Here is a 10,979-nt window from a genome sequence, read left to right as displayed (position 1 = left end):
CTACAAATGGATGTTATTTCCCCCATTTCCTCCTGCCCCATCGATGCCATCTGACTGGGAAGAGGATGGCCTGGAGTTCCTGGAGCGAGGTTGGCTGTTGAGGCCCAGAGGAGTCCCCAGGCGGTGGCTCATCTGGGACGCTGTGTCATCCGACTCCCAGCGCTCCAGCTCCTCTCGCACCAGCTGCTCCATCTGCTCCCTGTGGAGTTCGCTGTCACGACCCAATCTTTCATCCTAAACACATGAAGAGGCACGAGCTGGAAGTGCAGCTTACAAACTGCAGCCTACGCAAAATCCTGTACAGCCACGGGAAATTCTTATACCACTCTACTTCCATAGGTTAGTGGAGAACCTACCACGGCAAAACTTTTATCTCCACTGATGCCATGCCCAGTTTGTCACCTTCACTTAGGACAGCACTATTGGTATTGCAGTTTTCATATTCAAATCCATGTTCAAAAATGTCAAATATACTGAAGAGCAGTGAGAAGCTCTGTAAGAAGAGCACACTCACGAAGAAGCTCCACCTACCTCAAGGATGAACAGCAGTAATAGCCAGGATCACCATTCCTGTGACAGGGCAGCTGCAGGTCTGACCTACATAACCCACCAAGACAGCCTGGCTCACCCACCTCCTGACAACCCCGTGCTGGGTGTCCTTGCCCCCATCAGGAAGTTGACAGCATCCACAGAAAGAACACATTTCTCCCACTGGTGGCCAACAGGCCCTCAAGAAAGAGAAGGTGGGAGGGAAAGCAATAGAAGTCAGGTAGCCCTGGTGACAGAAGTCACCTGCTATGCACAACCCCAGAAGGAACAGGGAAGAAGAGCAGGCTGGGCCTGCTGGGATGAATCTCTAACAAGTAGTCCATCACGAGCATTGCATGAATCCCAACAGACACCAAGGGATGACCACGCTGCTCCAGCAGCTACTGAGCATCACTGCTGCTCACATCACAGGTTTCAATGGTGACACAGACCTGCTGCAAGTCAGACTGTCCTCTCTGAAACTTGGGTCGTGTCCCCAGAACGTCAGGGTTTAAACTTCATGTTTTCCTACCATGTAACTGGAATCACTTGGCCACTGCTGAAACACCTCACCTTTACCACCACTCCTTGATCCTCCCAAGCCAAGCAGCAGGAAGAAGCCATACAGGTTGTGACCAGACTGCAGAAATTGAGTTTCTTACCTCTGTCACTCCATCTAAGAGTCTTCCCAACACATCTCTCCTTTTCAGCTTGGCTCTCTCCATTGCTTCGAGCTTCACAATGACGGCGTCGATCTTGGACACGATGCTGCCGATGGAATGCTCCATGCGATCCACCCTCCTCATGAGCCTGAGGGCAGCAAGGGGGAGCTTCAGGGACTGACACTGCCCAGCCAGCATCCCTCCAGCATGGCAACACACACAGCAGACAGGGATGAGACAGTGTTTTTATCCAAGCACACATCTGACTTCCCACAAAGTCTGACTGTCCAGGAGGGACAAGGGACAGCACAGCAAGAAGAAGAGCACAGGGGTAAAGAAGATGGGGAAGAAATACATACTGCACTCTGTTTTCACTGCTTTTAGGACATCCTCATGCAAATTTGTTGGTCCCACAAATTCCAGTTACACAACTCTTTATCCAGCTAGTGTTGCTATAATTAATTCCTATGGAGATCATAGGATTTTAGGGGTTGGAACAAACCTTAGAGATCATCTAGTGCTAACCCCCTGCCCTGGGCAGGGAGACCTCCCCACCACCATGTCAGACAAAACACACACTCACAAGTAACTCAATCTTATTCAAAACAGCAGTTGGAGTTCTCAAAATAACCTTGAGGTTTTACTAGTTAAAAGATCAGAAAACTCTCGAGTCATCATTGTAAAGTGACCGTTTTCTCTGTCTTTTCAAGGAGCGGGTTTTAAGGACAGGTTTTTTGCTGGTTTTTTCTTTGTTTATTTTGATTTTTCAATTCCTAAGCAATTCCCATGAGGTTCTCTAAAGCACTTCCAGTTCAGATATTATTTGGAAGCTACTAAAAGGAGCAACTTATGCACCATAAAAACATAACATTGGAGAGAATTCCATACAATGGAAAGAAGGCAGAATTGTCCCCATCAGGACAAACTTACACTTGGAATTCTTCATAGGAAACCCCACTAGAGCTGCTGCCCCTCCTCCTGGAGCTGTGTCCGCTGTCTTCATCCTCATCCTCCTCAGAGTCATCCAAGCTCCGGGGGAAGCTGCGGCTGCTCAGAGGACGTGGCAGAGAGCTCCTGTCCAGGTCTAGATCCTCCTTTGTGAAAACACAAGCCAGGGAGAGAGAGAGAGAAGAGCCTGTACATGAGGAATGGCGGCATCAAGGTCTAAGACCTCCTGCCCTCCACCAGCTCCCCCAGGCCTCTTTCCAGTCCTGCTTAGACAGCCAGGGGTGACAGAAAATGTGAAGGGTAGGAAGAGAATCCTTCTGAGGAAGCAAAGCAGCACAGAAAGCAAGGCTGGCAGGCAGTGCTGGGGGCATACCACTCCTAGTGCTGAGCTCACCCTCTCTTTCTCCAGGTCATCTCTCATCTGCTGATGTTCATGCTCTGTCAGTTCCTGGTCTCCATCCTGGTCATATTTGGTAAATATTGCTTCAATCTCTGCATCTGTGTGCCCCTTCCTGAAAAGGCAATAAAAGCAGTCCCCTTAATTTCCACTGTCCAGAAGCTGAAGGAACTTCTGAGTATTGGAAAACACGTGCCTTCAAACAGACTTTCATCCCCAAGATAAAGACATGATTGATCCCAGCACCACCTATACATTCACAACACAGATACAAACCACTCACCTTCCATTAGTTAATAGCACCAAACTCGTCTACACTGCACCCTATTCCTTCACAATTCCTGCTACACCTCCCTGATTTCACAGAGCCACAGCATCTTAGGGAGTGGAATGGACCTTAGAGATGATCCAGCCCCAACCCCTGCCCTGGGCAGGGACACCTCCCACCAGAGCAGGTTGCTCAAGGCTCAGCCAACCTGGCTGTGAACACTGCCAGGGTTGGGGCAGCCACTGCTCTGCTGTGTGTCTTTACTCATATTAGTGTCCTCCTGCAAACATCACATAAGCAAGAGAAGAATCACATCCAAAGCTCAACATCACATGTCTCTGGGGGTACCATTCAGGATAACAAGCAACAACTCCCCTACCCTTTCAGATCTTGCCGCAGCTCATCAAAATTTAGTTTGCCTCCACCTTGTCTCAGGCTTTCTGAAATGTCATCAACAGTAGTTTTCTTCAATTTCAGTTTGATCATGGCTTTGTTGTAGCCCTGAAAAAGTGAAATGTTGTGGTTTGTCATGAGATGTTCAGATTTGAGTTCTAATCACTGTTTTGGTTACAAAAATCAGCCGGTGTATACTATCATTCAGTGTGTTCCAGAAGTCTTTTCCTCCAGCTTACCCACCTTTTATTTCAGCATTTAAACACCTCTGCACTCAGAGGTAAAGCTTTCCTCATTCCATTTGCAATTCATGAAGCATTTTGTCCCAGCAAAGCACCTTTGGCAGTTATTGAGTGTTAAATAACACTGACACAACAGGCACAACTTTCTGTGGTCATCCTGCTTCTCTCCCATTCCTCAGCTCTAGGAAGGACTTTGAAAAGAGTCCTCATCCCAAAAAAAAAAAAAAAAAGCAGGACTTTGCACTTTTCTCTGCTCTGTTTTAATAACAAGTCTCCAACTTTTAAGCTCTGAGTTACAGGTCATGCTGAGTATGTGTTTAGCCACTTCTGACCATGGTACAGTAGCACATCCATGCCAGAGCACACCATGGGCACTTGTTTTTCCTCAACTAGGATGCAGGTCAGGCTCTGATTTGTTTAGAGCAGCTGCTTCTGGGAACTCCCAACACAATAATCAAGGTCTGCCTCAATTTATTGCCTGCACTGAAGTAATTCTGAGTTCTGTGATTATAACAAATCCTAATTTAGCTTCATCAGTTCAGCATTTTTCTATATACAAGAGAAATACTGTGTGATCCTCAACAGGCTGATCATTCAACGCAAAGTCTCAGATGACTGAAAGACATTGTGATGGAAAGTTTTCACTCATTTCATTTACCCTCAGATCAGACTCCTGTATTTTAACCGAGATGTTTGTTTCCATCAGCCACTGCCAGACTCACTTGGCACAGTTTACACAGCGTTTTATGAAGGTCAGGTGTGAGGAATGAGAAATCAAACAACCAAAACGTTACATTTACCTTTCTGATGAGGTCAGACAGTTCCATTTCTGCCTTCTGCTGGGCCATGTCCAGTTTGACTTCAGAGTATGTATCACTGATAATGGCCAGAAACATGTTCTGTTTGACAGAAAAAGCAAAAGGCCCAATCTGAAATGTCAACAAGTCTGAGCCCTACAACTCCCTATCACCTTCCTGTGCAGACCTCTGACTTTCCTGTGCAAACCTATACATTAACTTGTTTTGAAGGGCCAGGAGAAAGTGATGGACTATTTAAAAAGCACTAACATCAAGAGCTTGATACTAAAATTTGATGTGCAGCAGCTTTTAACCAAAACTATTGGTTACTAACATAACTGTAGCATTACCTTGCAAAGAGGGTTCACAGCAGTGGCACAAAACCATGTCTGTTTAATGTTCTCTGTATGTTTGGCCAAACAGGTAACAACTGTGCACTAATCCAGGCAGCACAGCTGGCAACAGAAACGCCTGAGGAATCAAGGTAACTATTCATCCTCTAATAAACAGCACAAACAAAAGGTTCTAATCTAGTTCCAGTTCTGCTTGTATTTCAGGCTAAAGATAAGGAAAGCTTACAACCAGACACTTGGCATGTGGGGCACCAACTCTGAAAAGAGATTGGTCACTTGTTCAGATTAAAGACTAAGTATTGGATTCACTGTGCCAAGGATATCATGGAATCCTAGAATTTTAGGGGTTGGAATGGACCTTAGAGATCATCCAGCCCCAACCCCTGCCCTGGGCAGGGACACCTCCCACCAGAGCAGCTTGCTCAAGGCTCAGCCAACCTGGCTGTGAACACTGCCAGGGTTGGGACAGCCACAGCCTCCCTGGGCAACCTGGGACAGGGTCTCACCACCCTCACAGGGAAAACTTCTGCCTAACATCTAACCTCAATTTCTACTTTCAATTTGTGCCCATTGCCCCTTGTCCTGTCCCTGCAGCTCCTAACACAGATCCCTCTGCAGCTTCCCTGGAGCCCCTTCAGCTCCTGCAAGGTGCTCTGAGGTCTCCACACAACCTTCTCTTCTCCAGGCTGAACAGCCCCAACTCCCTCAGCCTGTCCTCATAGGGGAGATGCTCCAGTGCTCTTAGCAACTTGGTTGGCCTCCTCTGGACTTGCTCCAACAGTTCCATGTCCTTCTCAAGTTGAGTACACCAGAACTGTGTGCAGTATTCCAGGTGGGTCTCAGGAGAGCAGAGCAGAGGGGGAAAATCACCTCCTGTTTCACCTGCTAGCCAAAGATCTGAAAGCTGCACTGCTGCAGAACTAGGCTCTTCTCTCAGCTCAGCTCTGTGCTGTGTGCATGAACAAAGCTGTTGCAAGCACAGCCTAACACACATCAGAGCACTGTATGAAATCAGAGCCTGTCTGGAACAGCACAGCTACTTGTCCCCAAGAGATTCAGGTTTGCTGTGATGCCAACCAGGCACTATTCACATTTTACACATAAGTCTTTACAGGAATAAAAACAGATAAATTAAAAACCCCACAATGTGGAGCATGGGAATGACAACAAAATACAATGCAAACCTACTGTAAATGAAGAAAAATAAAGAGTGTAAGTGACCAAGTCATGTGACAGTCAGACCCTACATGGGCCACACCAGCACCATGAAAAGTCCCAAACAGCAGTAGAAATCAAAGACCAAGAGATGCAAAAATAGCCATTTACCCCTCCCAGAGTGTACATACCAAAAGAATGAAGAACATAAAGAACACAAATGTAGTGAAATAAATGGGTCCCAAAATTCGATTAGCTTCCTCAACCTCTGTGAAGTTGAAGTCTCCCAAAATGATGCGGAACTGAGTAAATCTTAAAAACACAAAATACAGCCAGGAGTTGAGGAAAACATTCTTGGAGCTGTGCAAGGGTTCTCAAAGTATTTCACTCTGACAGTCTGACTGATGGACAGCAGACAGCTCTGCACTACTGTAACACTTGATCAGGCACTGCAATAATCAAGTCATCACATCCATCACTAGGCATAACCAATCTCACATCAGGTGCCAAACACACAGAACCAAACCAGGGTGGTTGTTCTGCCTTTTGGTCACAACTGACAATGGGGTCAACAGGAAACAGAGCAAAGCCATGATTACAGCTGGGAAGCTTGGAGGCTTCCCATCTCTCTTGCATACATACAACCCAAGCCTCTCCCTCTAGAGCTGCCTAGACAATCATAGAATTTTAAGGGTTGGAATGGAGTTTAGAGATCACCCAGCCCCAACCCCTGCCCTGGGCAGGGACACTTCCCACCAGAGCAGGTTGCTCAAGGCTCAGCCAACCTGGCTGTGAACACTGCCAGGGTTGGGGCAGCTACAGCCTCCCTGGGCAACCTGGGACAGTGTCTCACCACCCTCACAGGGAAAGCCTCTGCCTGATATCTATCCTAAATTTCCCCCTTTCAATTTGTGCCCATTGCCCCTTGTCCTGGCTGGAATGCCAAGGCTGGGAAGGGACTTGTCTCTTCACAGCACCATCAGCATATTTCAAGTTCCTCCACTTCTCCACGGAAATTCTTTCCAACACTGCCCCAAAGTAAGGGGAAAACCAGTTACTGAACAACCTGTTAATTCTTCAGTTACAATTAGGTTCTATTGCACCAAATCAATAAAGGAAAAACTTATGTACAGCTTTATACTAAGTCCTATCTCTCTCCTGGATTCCACAGATACTTACAATTTTCTATTTGGCTTAAATGGACTCTGAGTCAACCAACTACCAACACTACCAGGAACACGGAGTGACTTTGCACACAACATGTGAGTGAACCTGAAACTGCTGAACACAGAGTCATTGCTTTGCCTAGGAATGTGACCAACTGCTGTAAAAACCATGGCACTTCCACCTACCAAAACCTGCTCAGTGATCTGACTATAGCAAATTTTTAACCTCACAGCAAAAAGACTTTCTGAGCTAAAAATGTTATACAATCAAATGCATTTGTTACTGGGCTGTATCAGCAGTGATATGTTCGAAATCACAAATGATATGACTGAACTCAAGTTATTTGTCTGCAGCTTCTGTCTAGATGGATGTCATGGGATTTGCCTCTGCTGAGGCAACCAAATCCATTTACCAATGCACCCAGAAATCCTTTGCACCTTTTTAGAGCTTTACTTACATGCAGTCCTGGAAAGTGCTGAAGTCATCGATTTGAGAGCCAAAGACAAGATAGGCCAACTGAGCATAGGCTAAGAAAATAATGAAGAACATAATAGCAAAGCCAATGACATCTTTGACACAGCGAGACATGGTGGTGGACAACTGACTCATGGTCCTGTTGAAGTTCACAAATTTAAGAAAAGAAGAAAAACTTTTAAAGACAAGGAAGACAATTTCTTGACACTATTGCTCTCCAGCCTTTTGCATGGCTGGAGATAAAGTCAGTGAAACTACATCTAGAAATACATCACTTCCTACAAACACTGAGACTTGAGAAAATTCTTTGGAGAAGGCAAACTTCTTGTCTGGGTGTGGGTTTAGTTTGGTTTCTTCACTCCTCTCTTTGGTAGATTGGCTTCAGGGCAACATTACCCAAACACTTCCCAAAGCCTATTGATCCATCTCCATCCTCAAGGAAGGTGTCAGTTATGAAGTAAATGGAGATCTCACAGCTGACTTTGCTCTGAGCAGGTGGCCAGACGAGATAAATCCCCAAGTCCCCTCCAAACTATATTACTCTGTAACTCTGCAGTTTACCACTATTTCTTACACTGAGCCACTTGATTTCTTAAACCATGATGGGAAAATTAGATGCAACTTCATCTTATGAAATAGTAAGAGATTAGCTAACTTGCTTGATGACCCTAAGTTTGGAGTATCAGAGTGAAAATGCACTTATTGATCTTCCATTCCCTCTGCTGGTTTATGAATTTAACGTTCCTCTACAACTTTACACACCCAGGTGGCAGACAATGAGTACTGGCATGAAAAGAAGTATTCGTGGAAAACAGGCAGCAAAACGAAGAGATCAAGTTTAACTAGAGCAATATACCCAGTTTTCAAATGAACTGGCCTTGCTTTTCCAACTCTTGTAATGACTCAGAAGTTTGGAATACATCAAATGGGCACAGTTAAACCAGGCTACGATAAAGCAGTGCCCAGTGAGAATTACTGACTTAACAACTGAGAAGTAATAAAACCAGTTCCTAACTTGTCTGCTGACAAAACACCAGCACTGCCTACGTCTTCTAGACTAAAACAAGAGCTGACTGAAATTGTGGCAAATTCCAACCTTGTGTTTCATCTGCAACAAGTTACCTCTGTGTTCTGACTTTCTCACATCACCAGTTTGGGGAGGAACATGGCTAAGCCTCAAATAATGTATCACAATTAACTCAGAATATTGCTTAGATTCTAATGTTAGAACAAGGATTTGTGTCGTGTAGTTACCTTGATCCAGACAAAAAACACAGTGACTGCAGTGATGTTGTTGAACTGCATTTGCCAATAGGCCAAAGGTTCAAAATTAGGGAATGAGTTCTGATCTTCCAGCAGCTTCTTCAGGAGCATATCAACAGTTGATGTCCTATAGATGCTGATTCCTATAGCTACCACAGAGAGCTGAGTACAAAAGGAACAGACAAAAGGTGATTAGGATTTTAAACCACATTGTTTTAGCCAGATGAAGAGATGAGAAATTTCATGTTATTTATAGCACTACCACAAAGTGAGCTTTGCCTTTAAGCAAAGGCAAATAATAGTGTTTTCAAGGTGTCCTGACTCCAAAGCTAAAGCTTCAAACAGAGAAGTGACATCTAGAGATTGCACAGAGCCTAGAGGGGAAAAAAAAAGGTAAGAACCACTGATAAAAGCTTCTCACAGTCCTTCAGGGTCAAGCCCCTGGTCACTGAATCCCCAGTCCTTAAGGCCAGGCTGGAGGGGCTGAAGGAGACTCAGGTGTCACCACCTTTCACTCAGGAGCAATGTAACAGCCCAGTACTTGCTATTTCAGACAATTTCTGGCCATGTCAGGAAATGCATTTCCCAGGAAAACCATTACAGTACTAGGGTACAGACAAACAGTCTGGGAGTAAGAAGATTTAGAAGTCATTTTCTTGCCACAGCAGAAGAACAAGATGAGAGTGACACCTAGCAGGGTCAGAAAAAGGAAGCTGTCACAGAGAAGAAAACATAAGGAAGGAAATATGACGACTGAAAAAGACAAAGGTGAAAAATAGTAGAGCAGAAAACCAGCAGCAGCCAAAAAGGCACTAGAGCTCCTCCAGACTGACCAGTATTGCACAGAACAAGCAACAGCAGAGGAGTTGTTTAACCATCCAGGTGAAGTTCTTGCTTTGACCTCTGCAAATCTGCTTTTCCTTAGTGTAAGTGAACACTTCACCAAGTATATGGAGCCATAAGGACCTCATCCTACATTTAAACACTGTCCCTCAGGCAAGGTATAAACAGAGAATTGTGACCCTGTGTGAGCTGAATTTTACACTTTAATCCTCTTCACTGACTGTAAGAGCAAAGCATCTTATTCCTGCCCCACCATTAAGTACAACAAACAGCAGAGAGTTCAGGTAAATACCCTCCTGAATGGTCCTTCATTTACTGTGAGGTAAGTATGATTTCTCTGGATTACAGACACCAGTTTCAACACTTGATACCTTTGGTTCACCCAAGCCTGGAGATACAAAACAAGTGTGGGACTGGAAGTGCTTCAGCACTTCTGGCTTTGTATACTTTTAACAAGCACAGCTGAGTCCAAAGAGAATTATATTGTGCAGCTTTCCATTCAAAGCTCAGATTCTCTGCTACACAAAAATTAATGCTGTGCAACACTGTCCTCTTTACCAAGGAAGCAGCCCTGGCAGCTGCTAGACCTCTACAGTTTGGAGGCACTTCTTCAGGCTTGGTATTAGCTGGTGAGTATTTTAATACCACAATAAATCTCTTTGTGGTTCTTCACAAACATATTCAAACGCCAGTGCCATTCCACAAAGAGAAAATCACTACTTGAAAGCAGATGATTTTCTTGCTTGAAAGCAATGGTCTGTATCAGATATGGAGAAGAATCAGAGAATTTTATGGGTTGGAATGGAGCTTAGAGATTATCCAGTCCCAACCCCTGCCCGGGGCAGGGACACCTCCCACCAGAGCAGGTTGCTGAGGTCATTAATTTCTCCCACAAAACACATTCCAGAAAGCAATTTTAGCCTCATTATAAAGGTTACTTACCACAATGATGAGGATATCAAGGCAATTCCAAAGACTCCTGAAGTAGTGCAGTCTATGAATGTGAATTTCTAAGATCTCTTCCACCATATAATAGAGAACAAAGAGACAAAATGCCATTTCACAGGCTGCCAGGAAAAAATCAAACGTGGAGATGTAATGGATCAGCCTCACTGGTTGAAACTGCCAAGATGTCACAAGGCCTCCAGTCGCTGGAAACTCCACTAACAACCTGCATTTAGGAAAGGCAAAGGAAAAATACTTTCATTTACACAGCACTGATGAAAAGCACTACTGAATGGTACTTGGTTTTCTTTACATACTTATTTAACCAATGGAGAAGAGCACACATGATCCACAGAAGACAACACAAAAGGTCCAAACATGACCATGATTTTGAGCAAAACCCTTTTAGGAGCAGTGAGAAAACAGAGACAGGAAGATTTGTTTCCATCTGGATGTGTTTCATGCTGTTTACACTAAAGACTGATGCTCTATACCCACTCAAATAAGCCAACTCACTGGAGAAGTCTCCTGCAAACTTCACCCA

The 10,979-nt window shown here is 44.7% G+C and overlaps 1 protein-coding gene across 1 annotated transcript in view; it reads right to left on the bottom strand.

The window, feature by feature from the left end:
- The window catches only part of PKD2 (polycystic kidney disease 2 (autosomal dominant)), a gene marked incomplete at its 5' end in the record, with an annotated part of 11,438 nt that continues 459 nt past the window's right edge, over window positions 1-10,979 (bottom strand). Inside the window, 10 exon segments of the mRNA XM_009071613.1 lie at window positions 1-234; window positions 1,191-1,338; window positions 2,121-2,284; window positions 2,533-2,650; window positions 3,183-3,304; window positions 4,239-4,337; window positions 5,935-6,055; window positions 7,368-7,548; window positions 8,638-8,809; window positions 10,433-10,661. Coding sequence (XP_009069861.1) covers window positions 1-234; window positions 1,191-1,338; window positions 2,121-2,284; window positions 2,533-2,650; window positions 3,183-3,304; window positions 4,239-4,337; window positions 5,935-6,055; window positions 7,368-7,548; window positions 8,638-8,809; window positions 10,433-10,661 — 1,588 coding nt within the window.

This window comes from Acanthisitta chloris, unplaced genomic scaffold (assembly GCF_000695815.1).
Source record: "Acanthisitta chloris isolate BGI_N310 unplaced genomic scaffold, ASM69581v1 scaffold21523, whole genome shotgun sequence".
In the NCBI taxonomy this organism is placed as follows: domain Eukaryota; kingdom Metazoa; phylum Chordata; class Aves; order Passeriformes; family Acanthisittidae; genus Acanthisitta; species Acanthisitta chloris.
This window is presented reverse-complemented; position numbering and strand designations above follow the sequence as displayed.